Below are 25,950 nucleotides of genomic sequence, written 5' to 3'. Positions count from 1 at the left end.
TGTGTGTGTGTGTGTGTGTGTGTGTGTGTGTGTGTGTGTGTGTGCGTGCGTGCGCGCGCGTGTGTGTGTGCGCGTGCCTGGGCTGGATTGTGATATTTAATGCCTGTTTCAACAATGACAGCTTGTATTTATATAGCACCGTTAACACAGTGAAACATCCCCAAGGTGTTTCAGTGAGATTAAATCAGACCAAAATTGACACTGAGTCACTTAAGGAGATATCAGGACAGGTGATCTGTCGAGCACATGGGCTGTAAGAAATCTTAAAGGAATAGAAAATAGGAAATGTTTCATGAGAGAATTGCAGAACTTAGGGCCCTGGTGGCTGAAATCATAGTCTGCCATGATGGAGCGTTTAAATTGGGAATTCTCATGAGGTTGTAATTGGAGGAGCACAGAGATATCAGGGGAGAGCGGGATGAGTTAAAAGGTAAGGAGTTGAGATCATAGAGGGAAATGAAAAGAAGGATGAACATTTTTAAATGGAGTTGTTGCTGGAATGGGAGCCAACATTGGTCAGTGACTGCAATGGGTGATAATGGAATGGGTCTAGGTGTGAGGAGGGTAAGAGAAGCGGAGTTTTAGATGAACTAAAGTTTACAGAAACTGGAAAGTGGGATGCTGGCAGGGAGATCATTGGCATCATCGAGTCCAGGTGTGATATGGAGCTGGTGCAAGGGAAGCAGGAAGTACTGTCGATAAATGGTGTCACTGTCAGGGAATGAGAATAATCCCAGTTTTTGAACTACGAACATGAACTGACTCTCGAGATCCATCACTGTCTCAACTGCATCATGTCATTCAAGCTTCTGTTGTAGTGCTGGGACATGGCGCTGTTAATGATGTACTGAGGAAACAACAATTCAAGAACATTTAACATTGCTGTTATTCAATTATTCATTTATACTCTAAATAGCTTGAGGATTCTGTTTGAATATTCACTCAATTTGATTTACATGGAAAGCTAAAAATAATCTTTGCCATTAGACAGCTTTAGTTGATCCCTTTAGACGATGCTGTGACGATTGTGGATTCATTAATCTTGATTGTCTCTGTATATTGCTACACTCTCCATCTTTAGCACATGCTTTAACTAGTTTGATTGCTGGGAACAGCCAATTTTTACAGAATCCATTAGAACACAGGGAACTGTGTGATCATTTAAAAAGGAGAGTGGGCTGCTTTAGTGTTGCAGGTGGAGCAATGTAGCAAACCCTGTGCTGTAACTTTCTTGGGAGCATTTGACAGGAACAATGCAGAGGGAGATTTACTCTGCATCTAATTCTGCGCTTGTAACTTTCGGGGGAATGTTTGATTGGGACTGTGTAGAGAGAGATTTACTCTTTATCAAGTCCTGTGTTGTACTTGCCCTGGGAGTGTTTGATGGGAAGAGTGTAGAAGGGAGTTTTACGTTGTATCTAACCACATGCTGTACGTGTCCTGGGATTGTTTGACGGGGGCAGTGCAGAAAGGAGGATCAATCTGCCTCTAACACTGTGACATCTCTGTTCTGGTGGTACTTCATGGGAGATAGTGTAGCAGAGCTTTATTCTGTATCTAACCCTGTGCTCTCTGTCCTGGGAGTGTAGTGATTGTAATGAGTTCAGCCAGACGGACCTCTAGAATATAAGTTCCATGATTGGGGCTGTTAATCTGGTCAAATCAGAGAGCCCTGGCTGACAGATGTAAACAGGAGTATCAGAGGTTCTGTTCACTCCGAGATCTGGATTGGAGGATCAGTGTCAAGGAGTTTCTATGTGTAAATAAAGGGTGACTTGGTGACGAGATAATGGCCTCTGTGGAGTTAATTCTATTTGATGGGGACAATGTACCTAACTCCATCCTGTACCTGCCCTGGGAGTATTTGATGGAGAAGTGTAGGGGGAGTTTCACTCTGTATCTAACCATGTGCCCTCCCTGTCCCAGGAGTATTTGATAGGGATCATGTAGAGGGAGATTCACTCTGTATCTAACCAGTGTTGTTGCCCTCGCTGTTTACAGGAGAACCCGTACATGTGCAACAACGAGTGTGATGCTCACACACCCGAGCTGGCCCACCCTCCCGAGCTGATGCTGGATGATGAAGGCAGGATTCCCACCAGCTTTTGGCAAAGTGTGTCCTGGAGGAGTTTCCCCAGACCCCTGGTGGTCAACATCACCCTGTCCTGGGGGAAGAGCATTGAACTGACCGAGGACATCATCATCACCTTCGAGTCAGGCCGGCCAGAGCAGATGGTCCTGGAGAAGTCTCTGGACCATGGGCGGAGCTGGCAGCCCTACCAGTTCTACGCAGCCGACTGCCTCAACTCCTTCGGGATGGAGCCGAGAAAGGCTCCGGATCTGAGGCCGGCCTCGGTGCTGGACATCATCTGCACGGAGGAGTACTCCAGGGGCTACGTGTGGAAGGTGGACAAGATGGTCCGCTTTGAGATCCAGGAGCGCCTGGCCCTGTTCGGGGGGCCCCGCCTTGGGGACATGGCCTCACTATACGGCCAACTGGACACCACCAAGGAACTGAGAGACTTCTTCACCCTGACCGACCTGCGGGTCAGGCTGCTGCGGCCGGCTACTGGACCCACCAGCGTCGACCCCAACAATCTCTCCAAGTACTTCTACGCCATCTCCAACTTGGACATCCGTGGCCGGTGAGAGCTCCACATGCCTTTCTTGGCAGGGTCACAGCCCACATTTCATATCCAGGAAGCACAGGATCAGGCTTTGCATCTGGGGAGTACAATTGGGGAAGGGTATATATGGAGGGCATCACCCAGAGAACATCTGGGAGCACCATGAGGGTCAACAATTAGGGGCTCAGCATTAGGGTTAACATCTGGGATCAACATTAGGGTCATTATTAGGGTCAATATTTGTGAGGCATCATCAGGCACAATATCTAGGGACACTACTGGGGTCACCAAGTGTGGACACAAGCTTGGGGAACATCTGGGGCAGACGCTAACAGGAGAAATATCTGGAACTCTGTCTCACTTTATGGGAGATTCAAAGAGATGTCCTCACCTCTTTTATTCAGAGTCACTAAATGTCAGTGCTCAGTCACTCACAAAGTTTTAAAGACTTAGAGTCATAGACTCATACATCACGGAATCAGATCCTGCTGTCCAAATCATTCATGCCAGCCAGGCTTTCCAAAGTAAAGTCATCTCATATGCTCTACACCTTGTTATCTCATCTCATATACCTGTCTTTGGCCCATATCTCTCCAAACCTTTACTTTTTATATACCTGACCATAGGTTTTTTAAATGGTGTAAGTGTAGTCATCTTTACCACTTCTTCTAGCAATTCATTCCATATGCACACCATCCTCTGTGTGGAAAAGTTACCTCTCAGGCCCCTTTTAAATCTTTCCTATCTCACCTTAAACTTATGCGCTCTAGTTTGAAATTCTCCCACCTTGGGGAAAAGACCTTTGCTGTTGACCTTATTTATTCCCCTCACAATTTTATAAACCTCTGTAAGGTCACCCCTCAACTCTCTCTGCTCAGGGAAAAAAAGTCCTAGCCTATCCAGCCTCTCCTTAAATCAAAACTTTCAGTCCTGGTAACATACTTGTAAATCTTTTCTGTAATCTTCCAATTTAATAATATCCTTCCCATAGCAGGGTGATCAGAACTGCATGCCGTACCCCAAAAGTGGCCTCACCAGTGTGCTGTACAACCTCAACATGATATCACAATTCCTGTACTTAATGGTCTGAACAATGACAGCAAGTATGCCAGATAACTTCTAAACCACCCAGTCTCCCTGTGACATCATTTTCAAGGAACTGTGTACCTGCACCCCTCGGTACCTCTGTTTGACAACTTTTCCCAGGGCCCTACCATAAACTGCGTAAGTCCTCCCCTGGTTTCCCTTACCAAATTGAAACACCTCACATTTGTCTAAATTAAACTCCATCTGCTACTCCTTAGCTGATCAAGATCCCACTGCATTCTGAGATAACCTTCTTCACTGTCCACTGGATTACCAATTGTAGTGTCTTCCACAAACTTACAAACCATGCTTCCTATATTCTCATTCAAATCGCTTATATAAATGACTAACAACAGTGGACCAAGCACCAGCTCAGGAGGGTGGGCCAGCTTGGGCATATGAGCATCGTACTGATTGTTGCTCATGTACGGGTTCTCCTGGAATCAGAGAGGGCGATGGCACATTTTGGATACAGAGCAAAATTTCTACATTGTCCCCATCAAATACTCCAAGGACGGGTACAGCACAGGGTTAGATTTAGAGTAAAACTCTCTTTACATTGTCGCTATCAAATAATCCCAGGAAAGGTTCTACATGGAGTAAAGCTACCTCTACACTGTCCCCATTGATCACTCCCAGGACAAATGCAGTGAGGGGTTAGCTATAGAGCAAAGCTACATCGTCTCCATCAACACTCCCTGGACAGAGACAGCACGGGCTAGATAGAAGTAACGTTATCTTGATACTATCCGCATCAAACACTCCCAGGATGGGTACAGCACAGTGTTACATACAGTGTAAAGCCACTTTTATTCTTTTAAAATTGAAAGTAAAGCCTCCTTGACACTGCCCCATCAAACACTCCAAAGACAGATACGTTAAGGTGATAGTTACAGAGTTAAGCTCCCTCCATTTTTTAAAACTGAATGTAAAGCTACATTTACACCCACATCAAACACTGCCAGGGCAGGGACTGCATGGGGTTTGGTACAGATTAAGGCTGCCTGTATTCTTTTGAACTGAAAGTGAAGTGCCCTCAGCACTGTCTCTTTAAACACTCCTAGGACAGGGACAGAATGGACTAGATACAGAGAAAACCAATCTCTACACTGTCCCCCATTAAAAAACTCCCCAGACAGGTATAACACGGGGTTAGATACAGGGTAAAGCTCGCTCTACACTGTCACATCAAACACTCCGAAGGCAGATAAAGGAAGGGTTAGATGCAGAGAAAAGCTGTCCCTACATTGCCCCCAGCAATTGCTCAGAGAACAGGTACATCACGGAGTTAGAGACAGAGTAAAACTCTGTGAACAATACCCCCCATCAAACAGTTGTAGGACCGGTACAACATGGAGTTAGATATAGCTTAAAGCAATCTCTACACTGACCCAACCAAACATTACCAGGACAGGCACTGTACAGCCTGAGATAGCAGGAACTGCAGATGCTGGAGAATCTGAGATAACAAGGTGTAGAGCTGGATGAACACAGCAGGCCAAGCAGCATCAGAGGAGCAGGAAGGCTGACGTTTCGGGCCTAGACCCTACAGCCTTATACTGAGTAAAGCCGCGTCTAATGTTTTAAATGGAAAGTAAAGCTCCTGTACTTTTTAAATTGACAGGTACAGCACATGGTTAGATATAGTTCCCTTGACTCAGTGATCAACTTGTTCTTGAGCTTTCCTCTGTCTTTTGAAATGCACACAGTATGGTGGAAAATGCTCATTGTTTCCAGTATGAAGTTGGTATCGGGGAGGGGTGTGGTGGGGGGGAGAGAGGACTGGCAGTCTGGGGAATGTGATCTCTGACAGAGCTAAACGGGTCTTTTTTTTTGCTGTGTGTTGTCAGGTGCAAGTGCAACCTTCACGCTAACAACTGTGTCATGAAGAAGGGGAAGCTGAGCTGTGAGTGTGAGCACAACACGACAGGGCCGGACTGCGGTCGATGCAAGAAAGGTTTTCACGGCCGGAGGTGGAGAGCGGGCTCGTACCTACCGATCCCCAAAGGGACGGCCAATATCTGTGAGTGATGAACGTTTCTCTGGCCTGGCCTAGTGCTGGGGGATGTTTCACTTCATATTTCATTCGCATTTTAAACCCCGATAACAAGGTGATTCTAAATCCAACAGATGGAAGTTTGTGATTGCGTTAATGTATAAACAAAGACACACAGTGACAGATTGTACAGATTAGAGAATCAGATAGCACAGAAAAAGGTCATTCAGCCCATCATACCATTGCTGATTTATTGGAAGTGCTGTCTAGTTAATCCCACTCCCCTGTTCTTTCCCAAAAGCCCTGCAATTTCTCCTTTTCAATCTTTTATCCATTTGGATTTGGAATCCAATTGAATCCACTCTCACTGTACTTGGAGGCAGCAGAGTCCAGATCGCAACTGTGTAAAATTACCTCATCTCCCCCAGTGGTTCCTTTGCCTATTATTTTGAATTTGTGACCTCTAGTTTCTGACCTTCCTCCCAATGGAAACAGTTTCTTCATATTTATTCTGTTGAAACTTTTCCTGAAGTTAAAACTCTTTTGGTATAATGTCAGTGTCAGTGAGAAAGGTGGAATTGCTAACATTATGCGGCAGGTGGGGTTATAAAATTTGTATGGTTTAGATGTGACATAGTCTCCGTCTGGATACAACTACACCAATAGAGGCAGATTGATGTGTGAATGGAATTTTAATAGCTGGATAAACGACTGAGGAACAACTGGAGGAAGGTGAAAAGAGAACGTAATAAATATCTGAAACACATCAAAAAATGAATGTTGCAAAGAAAGGGTATTTCTAATAATTTCTGTGTATGGAATATCCTGAAATCAGTCGTGGCACAAATGCACATTGTGAGGGTGAAATGTGAATAGTAACAGCATTGGGTACTCATGGGTGCACTGACACTTTAATCGTAAGTGGTGCAAACATATTTATTCATTAATCTCACACCCACCTTACATGAACAATGTAGCAACTTGAGCTTGTCTCACTGAGGGCTGATCTGTGTGCTCAGAGGCTGCAGCATGTAAATTCCGGATGAGTTTATTATTCATCAGTTTGGGTGAGGTTGATCTCATGAACATATCATGTGATGGGTCTTTTTAAATGTGTTTGTAAGTAAATGATGTGGAGGTGCCGGTGTTAGACTGCGGTGGACAAATTCAGAAGTGACACAACACCAGGTTATAGTCCAACAGTCTTCGTTGAAATCACAAGCTTTCATAGCATAGCCCTTTCGTCAGGTGAAGTGAAAGAGAAGCACATGGACACAGAATTTATAGACAGAGAGATCAAGGGCAGAGAGATCAGAAGGTCATACAAATGGAGTGGCAAATATTAAGTCTCTGCAGGTGATCAGAAGTGTCAGATGGTGTGAATAAAGTGTCAAAAGCTGAATATCAAGTGAAGGGATGACCTATAATCAGATTAAATAAGACAGGGAAATAATTACAAAAAATTAAAAATAAGGTGGTGCTGGACAGTAACGAAGGTTTTACAGATACAGAACGGTGTGGTGGGGTCATATGTAGCACAACATGAACCCAAGACCATGTTTGAAGCTTCTTCATGGGTATCGAACTTGGTTATCAGCTTCTGCTTGGCAATTCTGCATTGTTGTTGTTTATCTCAAAGGTCATCTTGGAGGGCACTTACCTGAAGATTGGAGGCTGAATATCCTTGACCGCTGAAGTGTTCTCCAACTGGGAGGGAACATTCCTGTCTGACGATTGTTGCGCGGTGTCCATTTATCTGTTGTCTTAACATCTGCATGGTCTTGCCAATATACCATGCCTCACAACTCCTCCACACTGTTACGTATCTGTAAAATCTTCCTTACTTTCCTGTTTTGACACCATCACCTTGATAAGTTATTATGATCTCTCTATGTTAATTAGTTTTTACAGTTTTGGATTACTTCTTACTTTGGTTAGACTTTGGCATGCGACTCTTATACCTATCATATTATTCCAGTCATTTTGCTTGTCTTCAGCACCATCTTATTTTTAAAATTTTTTCTAATTATCTCTCTGCCTCATTTAATCTGATTATAGGTTATCTCTTCGCTTATTCAGCTGTTGACACTTTACTCACACTATCTGACACTTTCAATCACCCGCCGAGACTTATTATTCGACATTCCACTCACACCATTTGTATGATCTTGTGATTTTTCTGCCCTTGAATTCTCTGTCTATAAATTCTGTGTCTGTGTGCTAACCTCTCATTTCACTTGACGAAGGGGCTGTGCTCTGAAAGCTGTAATTTCAAATAAACCCGTTGGACTATAACCTGGTGTTGGACTATAACCTTCTGACTTTGTAAGTAAATATTGTTTCTCTAACTCTTTGTGTTTCTGATTCTCTTTCCAGGTCTTCCTAACACCCTCACCAATAGCAGTAAGTAGGAATTAACTACTCTGACCTATAACCTCTGACCCAGAGCTAACTTTTGTATGAGGAATGCACTGCTCTCCTCAAACCTCCTACATCCTTCACCGATGGAGAAACAGGCCTACTTCTGTAGGTGTGAAGAGGCAATGTGTGTAGAATAAGTGTAGGAGTGAAAAGAGACTGGAATCAGAACTCTGTCTATTTTCGTATCTCTGGAATACATTTAATCTCCTCCTTGAGTGGTGGATCAAATACAAAGCAAATAAATTTTATCACATCTTAATGAGAGCAGAGAGAAAGATGCTTCTTAACTCTATCTTAGTGAAAACATTTAATGGCAAGTGGTTACTTATAAAACGTCTGAGGTGTTGTCATTGAGAATTAACAACCTGAGAAGTAGAAGCTGGAATGAGACATTCGGCATTTTGAGCCATGTCTGTAATTCAATAAAACTATGATTGATTTGATAGTGGCTTTAACTCCAATTTTCAGCCTGTCCCACACCATAACCATGACTTCCTTGTGAACTAAAAATCTGTCTAACTTAACATTCAAGTGTAGGAATTGGGATGTCATGTTGCAGTTGTACAGGACATTGGTTAGACCACTTTTGGAATACTGCTTTCAAATCTGGTCTCCCTGCTATAGGAAAGGTTGTTAAACTTGAAAGCGTACAGAAAAGATTTATGAAAATGTTCCCAGAGTTGGAGGGTTTGAGCTCTGAAGAGAAGTCGAATCATCTAGAACTATTTTCCCTGGAGTGTCTGAGGCTAAGGGGTGACCTAATAGAGATTTATAAAACCATGAGGAGCATGGATAGGGTTAACAGCCAAAGTCTTTTTCCCAGGACAGGGAAGTCCAAAACTAGAAGACATAGTTTTAAGGTGAGAGAGAAAAGATATAAAAGGGACTTTGCAGGGCAACGTTTTCACGCAGAAGATGCATGAATGAGCTATCAGAAGAAGTGGTGGAGGCTAGTAAAATTACAACATTTGAAAAGCATCTGGATGGGTACATGAATGAGAAGGGTTTAATGGAATATGGATCAAGTGTTGGAAAATGGGATTAGATTAATTTAGGATATCTGGTCAGCATGGATGAGTTGGACTGAAGAACCTGTTTCCATGCTGTACATCACTATGACACTACATTTAATGACCCAGCCTCCACTACTTTCTGTGGAAGACCATTCCAAGTGGCAAGGGGAATAAATTCCTCATTACCTCTGTCTGAAATGGGGTAAGATCTATTTTGAACCTGCTCCACATTGTTCTGCATACATCCTTGAAGGGGGTCATGCTTTCATCATTTACCCTGTCTAGCCCTCTTTGTATTTCATTATGATCAAATTTTATTCTTTAAATGCCACTAAGTAAAGAGCCTAACCTGCTCAATCTTCCCTTGTAAGAAAACCTCTCATCACCACAATAGGCCAGTGAACTATCTCTGAACTGCTCCAATGCAAGTATGTCCCTCCTTAAGTAAGTGACCAACTCCGTACACAGTACTCTAGAAGTTGTTTCACTATGGCCCTGTACAGTTGCAGTGAGGTTTCCTTACATTTACACTCCATCCCCTTGCAATGAGGGCCAACATTTCATTTGACTTGCTTGACCTACGTGCAGTTTTTTTTTTAAAAGACATACGTAAAGAACATCCAGATGTCTTTCTTTATCATAATGGTCTGCAGTCTCTGTTCTTTTATTCCCTTCAATGTAAATAATGCTGTCCTTGTGTATTCTTCCTGGTAAAGTGGACAGCTTCACGTTTTTCCACATTATTTTCTATCTGCCATATTTTTGCTCACTTAAGTAAGCTACGTGTATCCCTTGGCAGATACCTAGGCCTTGATAAAACTGAAAGAACTGTAGATGCTGTAAATCAGGACCAAAGACAAAGTTGCTGGAAAAGCTCAGCAGGTCTGGCAGCATCTGTGAAGGGAAAAACAGAGTTAATGTTTTGGGTCACTCCGTTTTTTGCCTTCACAGAAGCTGCCAGACCTCCTGACCTTTTCTAGCAACTTTGTTTTTGTTCCTGGGCCTTGATATTTGTTTCTAGGTGGGGTGGGTGCAGAAAGTCTGGAGAAATCTTGGCTTCACGAACCAGATCTTTAAAGATGACCACCCTGGGATTCCAACATTTTTGGTCCATAGGGGCAGCTGATCCAGGATTGACCTAAAGGCTAGCCAATTCTTGAGGTGGGGCTGGATGGAAAGCCTGCGCAAATTCTCTCATGCCATGGTCAAAGTTCAAAACCTGAGATTAAAATAGAACCATACCAGCAACTCTCACCACTCTCTCTCTGTATGCTCCATCCATCATAACCTATGAAATTCTACCATCTCCAATGGTCACTCATATAGAGTTAGGCCACAGATCAGCCATGATCTCATTGAATGGTGGAACAGGCTTGCGGGGCTGAATGGCCTACTCCTGTTCCTATGTTCCTATGCCAACTTATCACCTATTTCTACCCAGCAGCTTTTCTCCTACATCTACCATGCCATCTCATTGAATATTCACAAGTTTCCTTGCACACAGGAGAAAAGACATAGTCATCTTACTTAAATATCTAAATTGCAGTCTACATTCTCTTGAGTAAGATCACTTTCATTCACAAATACACATTTTGATATTTGGCGTTTGTCGATACCTCTTGACAAGCTGGACAGTTCTGTGTGGTTTGTGCACCTTCTATGGACAACCTTCTTCACAAAGGACTGTCTCAAAGGGCACCTGAACTCCAAAACAGATATCTAACCCCTGTTAACTGACTCTTGCCAAAACAACTCCTGACCACCTCCTCCGTGATGTACAGGAACCATATCTGCAGGGGGCTATCAGCTCTCCAAAGAGAAAGACGATCAAAAAGAAATAAACTGAGAGTGGACCTATTCTTAACTGGTCTGATCTGCACACTCCAGTTCCAAACCCCAGGCACTTCAAAGCCTTACATCAGAGGGGTCAGCTGATCATTTTTCGGACTGGAAGCCTGTGACTAACAGTGTGTTGCAAGGATCAGTGCTGGGTCCATTGCTTTTTGCCTTTGGACAAATGATTTGATGTGAATATAGGAGGAATGGTCAGTAAGTTTGCAGATTACACCAAAATCGGTGATGTAGTGGACAGTGAAGAAGGTTATCTCAGAGTACAATGGGACCTTGATCAGATGGGCCGATGGGCTGAGAAGTTAGAGATGGAGTTTAATTTAGATAAACCTGAAGAGTTGTGTTTTGGTAAGGTAAATCAGGGCAGCACTGATATACTTAATGGTAGGATCCTGAGGGGTGTTGCTGAGCAAAGAGACCTTGGGGTGCAGGTTCATAGTTCCTTGAAGGTGGAGTTGCAGTTTGACAGGGTAGTGAAGAAGGCATTAGATACACTTGCCTTCATTGGTCAGTGCATTGTGTATAGGAGTTGGGATGTCATTTTGCAGCTGTACAGGGCATTGGTGAAACCACTTTTGGAATGCTGCATTCAATTCTAGTCTCCTTGCTATAGGAAATATATTGTTAATCTTGAAACGGTGCAGAAAAGATTTACAAGGATGGGGTGGAGGGTTTGTGCTTTAAGAGAAGCTAAATCATCTGGGGCTGTTTTCCTTGGAGCATCGGAGGCTGAGGGGTGATCTTATAGAGATTTATAAAATGATGAAGGGCATGAACAGGGTGAATAGCCAAGGCCCTTTATTCCCAGGGTAGGGGAGTCCAAAACTAGACAGCATAACGTTAAGGTGAAAGGGAAAAGATTTAAAAGGGACTTAAGCGGTAACATTTTCATGCAGATGGTGGTGGTTATATGGAATGAGCTTTCAGAGGAAGTGGTGGAGGCTAGTACCATCACAACATTTGAAAGGCATCTGGATAGGTACACAAATAGGAAGGGTTTAGAGGGATATGGGCCAAACGCTGGCAAATGGGTCTAGATTAATTTAGGATACATGGTCAGCATGGATGAGTTGGACTGGAGGATCCATGCTGTACAACTGTATGGCTTTATGACTCTATTTGACTCTTCCTGCTTCAGGAAACTGTACATGTGTCAAGTTGTTCACCAGAAAATGAGAAACACTGGGTTTTCGAGGCATGATTTGGGACTCCCCAGTCCTTCTGGCAGCGTCTTCATGGGCATACCCTCTCCATCGTGACATAAATCGAGGTCTTTATAGTTTCCTTAGAACTTGGCTTCCTACCTTTGCATTGTCAGCAAATTTGGCAGCAATACAGTCCTTGCCTTCATCATGCCATTTGTATAGATTATAGATTATTGAGGCCCCAGCACTGATCCCATGGCACTTAATATGTTACAATTTTCAAACCTGAAAATGACCTAATTATTCCAAATCTTTCTTTCCTGTTAGTTAGTCAATCCTCCTCTTTTCCATGTTAATATAACATCCTCAAAGTATAAGCTTTTATCTTGTGTATTCACCTTTTACGTGTCATGTTAGTGAATGTGTATTGGAAATCTAAATACATGGTGCATGGTGGCTTAGTGGTGGCAGCACAGTAGCTTAGTGGCTAGCACTACAATCTCACAGAGCCACTGCCCAGGTTCAATTCCACCCTCGGTTGACTGTCTGTGTCGAATTTGCACATTCTCCTTGTTTCTTGATGAGTTTCCTTTGGGTGCTTTGGTTTCCTCCCACAATCCAAAGATGTGCAGGTTAGGTGGATTTTGCCATGCTAAATTGCCCCATAGTGTCCAGAGATATGTAGGTTAGGTGGGTTAGCCATGGGAAACGTGGGGTTATAGATTAGAGGTGTGGGGTGCTCTTCAGAGGTTTGGTGTGGGCTGAATGGCCTGCTTCCACACTGCAGGGGTTCTATGACTGTATTTATTTGTTCCCCTTGAACTATCATCTTGTTGCATCTTCAAAGAATGGTTAAAAAAAACTATCAAACACTACTGTGCTTTCAGAAAACCACATTGGCTCTGCTTGATTGTATTATGATTTTCTAAATGTCCTGCTACTACCCCATTAATAATCAATTGAATCTCAATGCAAATTTAATTTTATTATCCCAGATACAGAAATGGGAACTGGAATCATTCTCAAACTGTTTACCTTTGTTCCCGTTTGTTCTATCAACTCATTCATGTTTATTTAACACTTTGCATGCTATCCATCTCATTCTGAACTACTGTTACATTGAACCCAATACCCATACTGATGAGGAGTGACCAAATTCACAAAAGCTAATGAGAAATTATCATAAATCTCAATGCTCACGAAGTGTGATTGTAAGTCCCTACACTGACCAGGAGTGACCAGAGCTCCTCACACAGACTGAGAGTAATCATAACTCCCAAACTCACCACAATGACCAGAACTGTCCAAAATGGCGAGTGACATACTGACTAACAGTGTCCATAACTTCCCCACATTGACTGAAACTGGTCATGCTCACACTGATGGAGAGTGACCAAGATTCCACATAACAAATAAAATGATGTTAATTTCTCTCACTAACCGAGATCAATCTTAACTTTCCACCTTGACTGGGAGTGATTATAACTTCACAGACTAGACAGAAACATGACACGAGTAGGAATGGATTGGGACCTATGCTTTCAGCTGCCTAGTCCAGACCCTCCCTAAATGTCTCCATCCCTTTACCCCTCTCTCCTCTTCTAAGACACTCATTAAAATCTCCCTCTTTGAGCAAAATTCTGGGCAGCTGTCCTGGCATCTCTGCCATATTTCAGCGTCAACTTTTATCTGATATATTGTGAGATGGAGATGGAAATGGCTGTTTGTCTCTCCGGCGGTCTTACAGTGCGTGTGTATGTACGTATTGTTGTGTGGCGCACATGTTGTATACAGGCCAGGCGTCATTTTCTGGCTGTGAGTAATAATTGCTGCTTTCTCCTGACGCATGCAGCTGATGCAAAGCAGACTCACACATGGTCAAGCAGCTCCTCCCTTCAGGTCACAAACCCAAAGCAAGGTAGGAGCTCTCAAACAATATGACTGTTTTCTTGTGGAGAGAGAGATAAAGATAGACAGAGGGAAAGAGATGTATTATATATATATACACATATATATGTATAGAGAGAGAGAGAGAGAGAGAGAAAGCAAAAATGTGTATTTATACAGTGATCTTTCTCTGTTTATCCAGTTTCCCCTTAAATGCATCCCTGCAATGTGCCTCAACTGCAGCTTGTGTTAGCATATCCCACATTCTCACGACTCTCTCGATGAAGGAGTTTCTTCTAACTTCTCAATTGGATTTATGATTACCTATGTTATATTTATACTACATAATTTATATCTCCCTCACAACTCACAGGATCCCTACAATGTGCAAGCGGGCCATTTAGCCCATCAAGTCCACACCGAACCTCCAAAGAACATCCCACCCAGACACACTCCCTGCCTTATCCATGTAACCGTGCATTTTCCATCAGTATACTACCCATGGAAAAGTGACAGTGTGGGCAATTTAGTATGGCTAATCCACCTAACCCACACATCTTTGGACTGTGGGAGGAAATCAGAGCACCTGAAGGAAACCCGTGCAGACACGGGGAGAATGTACAAATTCCATGCAGACAGTCACTGCAGGGTGGAATTGAATGCACGTCTCTGGCAGTGTGAGACTGAAGTGCTAACCACTGCACCACCATACTGCTCATTGGAAACTGCTTCCCCACATTCAAAACATGATCATTGCTTTTAAGGTTTTTCTCAGGTAACACCTCAGCCTTCTCATTCAAAGGAAAGAGCACCAACTGGTTCAGTCTTTTATGATAGGCAGAGCCTCTCAGTTGTGGTAATGTTCTTGTGAATCTTCTTTTGCACCTCCTCCATTGCATCTATGTGGTTTCCACAGTATTGCAGACCAGAGCTCTGTCTAGTGCTCCAAAGGTGGTCTAGACCAAGGATCGATGCCAATTTAACACAACATCTTTTATTTGAAATTGACTTTCTGGTGATGAACCTAGTGCTTGCTATGCTTTTTCTGGCCTCGTAAAGCCATACTGTGCATAGTTTGGGGCATGGGCTATTGTCAATTTGTGAAGGATTGAAGCTGTTTAAACATTGGAGATTTGCTTCAGTCTGACTGTCCTGTGTCTTGGGTCACAGTTGTTTATGCTGGTGAGGTTGTGAATGATCATGTCTTGTGTGTGTGTGTGTGTGTGTGTACATTTGTGTGATGTCCTATTTCTGCAGGCTGTGCACCACCTCGTGAGCTTTCTCTACTGTTACTATAATGATGCTGAATATAGACAGTGTAGCAGTGCCCTCTGATAAATGTTTACCACGATATTCTCAGGAGAAATGTAGAAAATAGGAGCAGAAATAGACCATTCAGTCCTTCGAGTCTACTAAGCCATTCAACATGATCCTGGCTTATCATATAATTCAATTAGTCTCTTCCCATCATCTCCTTACACCTTTTGATCTCTTTAGCTCTAAGAACAATGTCAATGCTTTCTTGAAAATATTCAACGTTCTGGTCTCAACTGAATTCTGTGGCAAAGAATTTTCACTGGCTCACCACTCTCGGGGTGAAAAATGTCTCCTCATCTCATTTATAAATGGTCTATGCTGTATTCTTTGACTGTAACTGCCTGATTCTGGGCTCCCTGGTAATTGGGGATATCCTTGCTGTGTTTATCCTCTTTAGCGCTGTTCAGGTTTTATAAATTTCAACAAGATCCACCCTCCTTCTTCTAAACTCCGATGATTATCGTCCTAACCAATCTGATCACTCTTCATATGTCTGTCATACCATCTGAAGGAATCAGTATAAGATGGTCTGTTGAGCTCAGTGACTGTTCCAGCACCAGTTCTTCACCCCTCCCACTACACCCCAGTTTCTGTGAACAGGATTCACTATGTATCTGACAGCAGAGATACTGTGGGGTAAAATAAAGAGGCTTTTTGTGAGTGAATTATCCTGGGCTCTACTTTCGCTGGCCACATAAATAGTTACTCATTCCATACGAAAGGAGACCCTGGAGATCAGAGAATCAGCCTAGTGAATGGATTTTGAAATACTTCCAATACCAGGATATCTCCTCTTAAATATGTAGACTAAAACTGTGCAGATCACTCCAGATGAAGTCTCAGCGACACTCTGTATAGTTTTACCCCATTTTTGAATTCCAACCCACCAACATAAAGGCCAAAAATCAATTTACCTTCTTAATTGCTTACTGCATCTGTGTACAAATATTTTCTAAATTCATACACGAGATCACTCACATCCTTCTTTTTTGGTCTCTATCCATTTAAATAATAGTCTGCCTTTTGATTCTTCCTAACAATGTGTGTGACTTTGCAAGATTACCCTCCATCTACCAAGTTTTTGCCCATTCACTGAATTGCCTTTAACAGGTTCCTTACAGTCTCATCATAACATGTCAGCCAACCCCCACCTATTTTTGTATCATCAGCAAGTTTGGAGACATTAAACTCTGCCCTGACTTGAAATCATTAATATAACCAGTAAATAATTGAGGCTCATGACTGATCCTTGTGGCACTGCAATACTTGCACTTTCCTAACCTGGAAAAGACACATTAATCCTGATTCTCTAACTTCTCTGTGTTAACCAACACTCCATCCATGCTAATACATTATCCTCAGAACTCTGCAATAATCTTTCATGTGGCACCTTCTGGAAATCCAAATACAAGACCTCTACCAGTTCTACTTTATAAGCTCTGCTTGTCATTATGCCCAAAGAAACAAACATTTCATTTCATCTTTTCATTCAATGCTATTTGATTGCATTAAGGTTTTCTAAACATCCTTCCATTTCTTCCTTATGAATGGACCTCAGCTTTTTCCCGATGAAGATGTTAGGCTAATTGGTCTTTAGATTCCTACTTTCTGTCTCTCTCCCTTTATGAGCAGAAGTGTCACATCATTATTTTCCAATTTTAAATAAATCAGTATTTTCTTTCTTGACTTGAACCAGAGGCAACAACAGTAAAATGTGGAAATGGTGGAACTAGTCTGAACGCATCTTGCTAAACTTAAAATGAGATTTAATGTTGAGCCAAAGTGACCATTTCCAAAATGTTACTGATTTGTACCGATTTCTTTTTCTGCCATTTGAAGAAGGTTGAGGTCAATACACACCTTCATGCTCAAGAGGGAGAATTCTTTATTTTGAAGCGTGTGTACATGCTCTACTATCTGAAATGTGTTATGTTACCGAGTTGCTTGAGACATACCATTAATCCTAAGTGGTATTCCTTGTGTGCTATGTGGTGGACTGTAAGCAGTGTTTTATTTTTCACCCAGAGTGTGCTATCTGAGAACACAAAATTAATGAAATGTCCTTGACTTAAATATCCTATTGCAATGGTTCTACCAGGAATACCTTTGGTTCTTTTTCCACTGTTACCTGTTCTACTTCATGAACTTCATTGTGGGTGAGTGGCTTTTTGACCAATAGAGTCATAGAGTTGACAGCATGGAAACAGACCTTTTTGTCCAGCTTGTCCATGCTAACCAAATATTGTAAATTAATCTAGTCCCATTTACCAGCATTTGGCCCACATTCCTCTATACCCTTCCAACTCATATACCCTTTTGCCTTTTAAATGTTGTAATTGTACCAGCCTTTACCACTTCCTCTGGCAGTTCAATCCATACATGCCCCACCCTCTGTGCGGAAAAAAAAAAATTCCCCTTAGATCTTTTTTATATCTTTCCCCTCTCACCTTAAACCTATTCCCTCTAGTTTTAGAGTCTCCTACCCTGGGGTAAAGACCTTGGTGATTCACCCTCTCCACTACCTCACGATTTTATAAACCTCTATAAGTCACTGTCCAGCCTCCAACACTCCAGGGAAAATAGCCCCAGCCTATCCAGCCTCCCCCTATAGCTCAAACCCTCCAATCCCGGCAACATTCTGAACTGTGACTGTATCATACTCTGGTACAACTTCTGAAAGTGGCCTGAATCCCAAATATCAGGCCTTGGGTGGGGGCACAGAGGTAGGAGAATGTCCAACTTTGGCAAACTCAATCTCGAAAAGTGATGATCTGCATTTCCCAATTTTGATCTTGGGAAGTGGGCTGGAATGGGAATCAGGCCAACCAATTGAGTTGGGAAGAGCCTGATGGCTCAGCATTTTCTGAGGTGGGCCGGGCAAAGTGGCTATCTCAGGGAACTAGCACTGTGTCCGAAAGGTAAAATAAAATGATAAAGTGTTCCTCCAGCTTTTACTGCTCAAAGCATTCTCACTTCTTACTCTTACACACTCCTCTAGCCCCATCCATGCCACCTCACCTTGAATGCATTCTCCACCACGTCAGCCCTTCTCTCATGGTTTCTCATGTTCCCTATCTGACCCTCCCTTCTATTCATTGACCATACACTCTATGCCAACTTAACAAGTCTAATGTGTATACCCTGGCTCAATGGCGCAGTGAGGTGGAAATTCCACTTGAGTGCAGGGCATCTGGTGATTGAAATGGCTATCTACCTCCAAAACTCATGCATTTTTTCACCATTGCCTCCAAAAAAAAGGGATGTGTTGTGTGCAGGAGACAAGGCACTGGGCACCACTTGTTGCCGCGAGGTGTCCTTGCTGCACAGTCCTGGCACTGGCTCTGAAACGGAATCTTTCAGGGGCTTGAACGATATGGGCTATAGTGAGAAATTTGGGAGAAGCACGTGCGGACTCTAGCCAGGTCGATTGCAATGTCGGGAGCAAACAAGCTTCTTTTCCTAAATTCTGGCCGCCTTCCTGTTTGTGAGTTGCTTGTGAATGGGAATTATTGCCCATTAACAGCCTAACTAATACTGAATATCGCCTCGTTGATATTCAGAATCCCATCTTACCATCCGCTACGAGGAAACTAGACATTGACAATTCTAGACACGGATGTCACAGTGGGTACCTGGAGGTTTCTGCTCACTGCTTGTTCCCCTGGGCTACTGCCTTGGACATCCGGCAATGATATTACAGAATGTGCTTCAGGGCACCAACTACATGAACTGTTTCATCTTACGGAGATAACAAGGTGTAGAGCTGGATGAACACAGCAGGCCAAGCAGCATCATAGGAGCAGGAAGGCTGACGTTTCGGGCCTAGCTTGCCAGCATCTCCGAACTCTTACGGCACAACTCCGACACACTTGAACAACGCTTCTGCACTTTAGTGCTGGAACTTGCGGAGGTGTACCGGCAAGTAGCATTGAAATACTGCTGCAAGGACACTTTCTGCAGAGAGACAGGCACCCTCACACAGACAGGCACTCTGCTCACAGACTGGACCAGGCTGCACCTCAGGGCTGTTCCTTTGCTGTCTTCGTGCTCACTTGCTTTGAACACACCTCGATTCTCAAAGCACCCGTGCCTTGCCTTAGCTTTTTGAAGTTTGCCCCCCTCAGGCAAAGCTGTCAGGCTCACAGCGCTTTTATCTTGCTTTGCTGTTCCGTGCAGATACAAGGGCAGGAATCTGGTTTTTCTGGTTTTGTGATTGGAGACGGCCTTCAGTCAGAGGGCTTTCAGCATATCAAGTCAAGGGCAGCTTCTGATACCAGTTCAGGGCTTGGACACAGTCAACCACTGGTCAGGAGTCAATCTTTATTAGGGGCGAGCAGTTGAATATCTGGCCATCTGTCCAGGGTTTCACTGCTCTATTGTGGGCTGTTTTCTCCTGTCTTGTGAGAAAGGCAATGATTGAATGAGACGAAAATGGGTGCACAGATACTATCGATGGACCAAGTTGGAAAAAATAGGTAAGTTGTCCCAGGTGAGTGAACAGGCTTGCTTATGGGGCATGCAGGGTTAGTGATGAAAACAACAAATGCTGGAGATCACAGTGGGTCAGACAGCATCCATGCAGGAAAAGCAAGCTAATGTTTTGAGTTTAGACGACTCTTCATCAGGGCTGATGATGCTCTGATGAAGAGTCACCTAGACTCGAAATGTTAGCTTGTTCTTTCTCCATGGATGCTGTCTGACCCGCTGTGATCTCCAGACTTTGTTGTTTTCAGTACAGATTCCAGCACCTGCAGTAATTTATTCCTGCAAGGTTAGTGATGTTGGGTGTTAAGGCGGGTGTAGAGGAATGAGAAGACGCGTTGTTTGCAGTAGTGAGTGGTAGAAATTCAGCCTTGGTGGGGGCTGTGTGGAATAGCAATGATGGAGTGAGTGTGAGGTAGGAAAGAAAGAGCTCTCATCTTGGCAGAGAGAAGAAGGTCTCTGAGGGTGGCCCTCCTCTGCATTGACCTATCCACCAGAACCTCCAGGTACCTGCCCACAAAATACAAGCACCAATTTAGACTCCTCTGCCATGTCCGGGCCAAATGTCAGTCACTATACAGAGCAGCTCGAGGCTGACAATGCTTTATCCGAGTGCACAATGAGCTGACAAAGAAGTGAGACGGTTCTGATCAAATTAAGGAAATAATTATCAGGAAACATTTATCTATTAAATACATAGTTTAGCACCTGATTAAACTTTTCAACTGACTTCATAATTACCTCCCAGAGCTCCCAACTACATCTCTCCTGGACCACTTTCACTCCCACCAGACATTGATCTGACACCCCCCTTGCTCCCTAGGACTCAACACCTCCATTCGTCAGATTTGGACACAATTCCACTCCCCCACCACTGGACCAGATCCCCCCTTGCCTGTTGCTACAATCAAACCTTCCCCCCCAACCCCATTACCCTTGGCCTGATCTCCCTTCATCTGATATCAGAACTGACACTTCAATCTTTGGGAGCTGAAACCTTTTGTCCTGCTTCAGATCCTTTCCCCACTTAGGACCCAATAAGCCTCTCGCCAAGCCCAATTGGAGTCCAGTCCCCTGCCATGCACTACCAATCTCCCCTGACCAACTTGACACCCACCATCTCTGTGCCCACCAAATCTCATTTCTACCAGCCTACCCGACCTATCTTAAATACTGCATAACTTACTTAGTTCCTTTGCCACCTTGCCATCTATCAACTGGAACTCTACCCTGTAACAATCTGGCATCCTCCCCACCTTCTACCCTACCCAAATAGCATCCCACCACTTTCTCCTGTTCGATCTTCCCCACCCTGGCACCTATCAATTTTTCCCCATCCAGTGCACACTCTATTCATCTGGTACCCTGGCCTCTAACCCGGTGGCTCCCTGCGCTCTTGGCACCCTAACCTCACACTTCCCTTAGGCACTTACCTGTTTCACAGCAGCTTCTCAAAACGGCTGTCTGTCATTCTCGATCTTTATGTTTCAGAATGTGACAGCAGACTGTCATCAGGAGTGGATGCAGTTTGAAACCACCTCTCCTCCCGCTCCCTGACCAGTCTGCATGACCGATGGACGACAATGGAAGCACCATTCTGCATTTCTGAGGGAGCATTGTTCGGAATTTCCTGTCAGAAATGCAGATCTCTCCCCTTTCGCACTCCTCAGAATATCCAGCATTATCTTCGCAGCCATGTCTTCCTCCTGTGATTACTTATTTTTCTTCCTTTGAAGGCCCTTAATTCGTCAGGGTACTTCTGTACTGGAAGCTTGTCCAGTCCTTTTGTACTGAAAAAGTTGGAGTCCTGCTTCCTGCAAGTAAAATGGATGATGCCTGCCTGTTACATGAATTTTCTATGAGTCCCATGTATCATGGCTTTTATAAATGATTCCTGTTTCCTTAAAAGCTGAACCATATTAATTCCACTGCCTGCGGCTTCAATAAACAATCCCATTGCTCTTAACAGTTGTACCAAAATAATCCCCCTCTTTTTGCCTCTGTAATATTAGTTCTGTTTCTTAAATGGATTTTCCAAGATGATTTGCCCTGTCTGTAACTCTGCTCATAATTCCTGTTAATGTCTTTTTTTATTCCTGGACAGTCCCAATGCCTATGGTTTAATAAATGCTCCTTGCCTTTGCTGTGGTGTTAAATAATGGATCTTTCACCTTTCCTGCAGCTTCAGTAGTCCTCAATCTGTCTTATTCCATTAGACTTTGATGTGGTTTACTTAGGGTAGAAAAAGCACTACCAGAATTGTGTGGTCTAAGTGCTTCCCTATATGTTAGCTCATGTAACTCATGAAAGAAGAGTCGAGATAACAAGGTGCAAAGCTGAATGAGCACAGCAGGCCAAGCAGCACCAGAGGAGCAGGAGCCTTCCTGCTCCTCTGATGCTGCTTGGCCTGCTGTGTTCATCCAGCTCTGCACCTTGTTATCTCAGATTCTCCAACATCTGCAGTTCCCACTATCTCTGAAAGAAGAGTCGAGCAAGGTTCTTGTTGAGAGAGAGAGAGAGATCTCTTGAAGTTTATCAGCAGCACTAACAATGTGCATTCTGATACCTCAGACTTAGATATAGTCTATGTTCTATGCATGCCTATGTTACTGTTGTATTATATACATAAGTAGCTGACTAACCGAGAAGAAGATGGAGACCTTTCATGCTCGAACATCACCTGATGTCATCCAGCTGTCTTACAGGTACAGTGGCTTTATGAGATCTGTTCAATTCTGGCATTGCAAAGTCTCCAAATTGTAACTTTTTTAAAAAAATACTTCTTTGATTTTGATTTCCTATACTGTACCTGTGCCATTTTGTGCCCACTCACAAAGACAGCAGTGCCCACTCTTAACTGTAAGCCTGAAAGTCATTTGTCTTCTTTTACTCATTCCAGCCTGTGAACTGCATCTTTTGTTTTGCATATTTCTGTTTCTCCTGCCCACGGGGGATTTTGCCTTCACCCACAGAGTCTTCATCGCGTGATCACTCTCCGGTTGAGCTTCAACCAATGGCTTACTCTTGCTTCTATTTTCAAGGTCAGAAATCACATGACACCAGGTTATAGTCCAACAGGTTTATTTGAAAGCACAAGCTTTTGGAGCCTCACTCCCTCTTCAGGTGTTAGTGAGGGAGGTGGAATCAGACACAGAATTTATAAGTAAAAGAACAAAAGGTCGCACCACTGATGAGGATGTATTAAATAAACCTAAGATGCTTCAATCAGTAAGAAGTTTTAATTGATTAATATGTATATGTAAATCCCCAATTTATTTCAAGTCAGGTACATATTAATCAATTAAAACCTTCTAACTGATTGAAGATTTCCACCCCAGTCCAACACTGACACCTCCACATCATTCTATTTTCAATGTTTCTATCATTTTCAAAAAGGATTAGGCATAGTTCTTAGGGTTAAAGGATCAAAGAGTATGGGGAGAAAGCAGGAACAAATGTGGAAGATCAGCCATGATCATTTTGAATGGTAGAGGACACTGGAAGAGCTGAATGGTGCACTCTTGCTCCTATTTTCTGTGTTTCTATGACTTGGCACTGGTTCTACAGGTCTGCCAGAACTGTACACAGTACTCCAAAAGTGGTCTCACCAACGTCCTGTACAACCTCGACATGACATCCCAAATCCTATACTCAGTGGTCTGAACAATAAGGCAAGTATGCTAAATACCTTGTTAACCACTCTGTCTACCAGTGACACAATTTTCAAAGAACTATGTACCTGAACCCCTGAGTCTCTGTGTTCGACCACACTACCCAAGCCATTAACTGTCTAAGTCCTGCCCTTATTCCCTTTACCAAAATGCAATACCTCATATTTATCCAAATTTATCTCCATCTGCCACTCCTTAGCCCATTGGTCAAATTGATCAAGATCCCTCTGTAATCCTAGATAACCTTCTTCACTGTTGACTATAACACCAATTTTCATGTCAAGGGCAAACTTACTAACCGTGTCTCCTAAATTCTCATCCAAATCATTTATATAAATGACAAACAACAATGGACCCAGCACTGATTCTTGCGGAGCATCGCTGGTCACAGGCCTCCAATCAGAAAATCACACCACTACCAGTACTCTCTGTCTCCTACCATCAAGCTAATTTTGTATCCAATTTTCAAGCTCTCCCTGAATCCCATGTTTTTGAACTTTATTAATCAGTCTTGTGCCATTGATAAAATTATAGATTTCCACTGATTGCTATCTAATTGCAAGATGAACATTTCCCTTCACTACCACCATGTTGTATGATGGATCCTCAGCTCATCTTGGTGTAAGTGTCCATCTCAGATTTACTGCTACCATCATCTTTACTGGTAGGGATGCACAGGACTACTTGGTCCAGTGAGACAGGGAAAACTTCTTAGTATTCTAATGATGAGGTCCTTGTCTTAAGAACGGTGTAGTTTATTGAACAGTACTGTATTGGGCATTGCTGGATGCCCTCCTCATCATTGACCCTTTCCAACTCTTGCACACAAAAGCTCCCAGCTGAATACTGCATTGATTTGAAAATTCTAATTCTTACTTTTAAATACCTCTATTAGCTTCACCTTCCACCCAATTGCCCATCAACCCCCAGGATCATTAAGCAGAGCTCCAAAATCTCTGCAGCCCTCTAATTCTGACCTCTGGAGTTTCTTTGATTTTAACTTTCGCATTGATAGCACTGCCTTCAGCTGTCCCAGTCCTGAACTCTGAAGTTTCCTCACCCAAATCTCTCCATCCCTTCTTTTCTTCAAGGAGTTTCTTAAAAAGCTAACACTTTGTCCTAGCATTCGGTCACCTTAACTCTTCCGTATCTGTCTTTGTCTTGAATTTTACTACTCTGAAAAACCTTGTGTTGTTTTAGTAGCTGCACAAGTGGAAGTTTGTTGTAAAAATAAGAGTGGTGACAGTTTATAATGTCGGTAGATTTTCATTGGCCTGTCCTTGCTGTGTTTTGTTTTCTTTCGCAGGGGGAGTGTGTGATAACCTGCTGACACGGTGTGAGAACGGAGGAGTGTGTGAGGAGAACGGGAGGTGCCGGTGCCCAGCTCCCTACACCGGGCTCCTGTGTGAGAAAGTCCAGTGCAGGAAGGGAGCGGGAGGCTGCGTCTCCCAATCGGCCCGGGAGCCCTCCCTGCACCGGGCGCTGCTCTCGCTGACCGCGCTGCTCACCGCTGCCCGCGGCTGCTCACTGCTCTGAGCCGCTTCCAGTACCACCCGAAAGCTGAGGAGAGCGGCAGGACAAATCCAGCGTTTACTGCGATGCCGTTCAAACACGCACCACCCCTCCCTCTCTCTCCTCCCACACCTCCGCATTCCCGGCAAAGGATAACTGCAAGTGAGGTCTGAACCCGCCCAGTCACCCAGGCCGATTGGATCTCAGGAAGGAATGGACAGTCGGTGGGGAACTGGACTCTCTATGTCTCCTCACGGGACTCAGGCAGCTCCCCATAATTCATTCTCTCAACTGTCAGCCGCTCGGCCCGTCGACATTTGGTGCAGAATCTTTCCTCACCTCAGGACACCCTGAAGCGCTCTGGAAAAAAAATCAACAAAGTGCTGTGTGATAATGGTCAAATGACCAGACTTGTGGTTTTGTTTGAGGGATAAATACTGATCAGGCGCAAGGCAGAAATATTATTCATTATACTGCCTTTAGAATGTCTTACCATGAGGCAAATTGTCGGTTTAGTGCCTCATCGATAAAGACGATCTCATATATTGTAGCACATATTCTCTGCTCCCTCCCTCCATCCATCCAGCCCTCCCTTCGCTCTTTCTCTTTCCGTCACTCCCTTTCTTTTTCTTCCTTCTTTGTGTACAAGTGAAGGCAGTTCACCAGGAGGTGGGTGGGGTGCCTCCAGCAGCTGGCGGCTTTGTCTCCCGGAAATTTTCCAGCCTGTTTCCAGGAAGCAGTCGAATGGCGATCGCCCGTCCGCAACGTACTGTTGAAGAGAGAGAATGATTTTCGCTCAACTGCTCCTTCCGACCCTGTGACACGGGAGAAAATAATAAAATGTGCAGGGCCCAACCTCCTGATGTTTTCTGTGTACTGATGCAACTCCTACACTGCACAAAGTACACTGGTGAGGTATTAGTGAGTTATTGCTGCGACACC

The 25,950-nt window shown here is 43.6% G+C and overlaps 1 protein-coding gene across 1 annotated transcript in view; it reads left to right on the top strand.

The window, feature by feature from the left end:
• The window catches only part of LOC109923004 (netrin-G1-like), a 42,478-nt gene extending 17,281 nt beyond the window's left edge, over window positions 1-25,197 (top strand). The window contains exons 2-6 of the mRNA XM_048616948.1: window positions 2,002-2,645; window positions 5,564-5,740; window positions 13,698-13,710; window positions 18,627-18,642; window positions 24,809-25,197. Of these exons, the coding sequence (XP_048472905.1) occupies window positions 2,002-2,645; window positions 5,564-5,740; window positions 13,698-13,710; window positions 18,627-18,642; window positions 24,809-25,032 (1,074 nt within the window). The 3' untranslated portion in view covers window positions 25,033-25,197. The remainder of the gene's footprint in view (window positions 1-2,001; window positions 2,646-5,563; window positions 5,741-13,697; window positions 13,711-18,626; window positions 18,643-24,808) is intronic.
• The last annotated feature ends 753 nt before the right edge of the window (window positions 25,198-25,950 follow it).

Source organism: Rhincodon typus, chromosome 35, assembly GCF_021869965.1.
Source record: "Rhincodon typus isolate 14 chromosome 35, sRhiTyp1.1, whole genome shotgun sequence".
Taxonomy (NCBI): Eukaryota; Metazoa; Chordata; class Chondrichthyes; order Orectolobiformes; family Rhincodontidae; genus Rhincodon; species Rhincodon typus.
The sequence above is the reverse complement of the archived record's forward strand: the minus strand, read 5'-3'. Positions and strand labels throughout refer to the sequence as shown.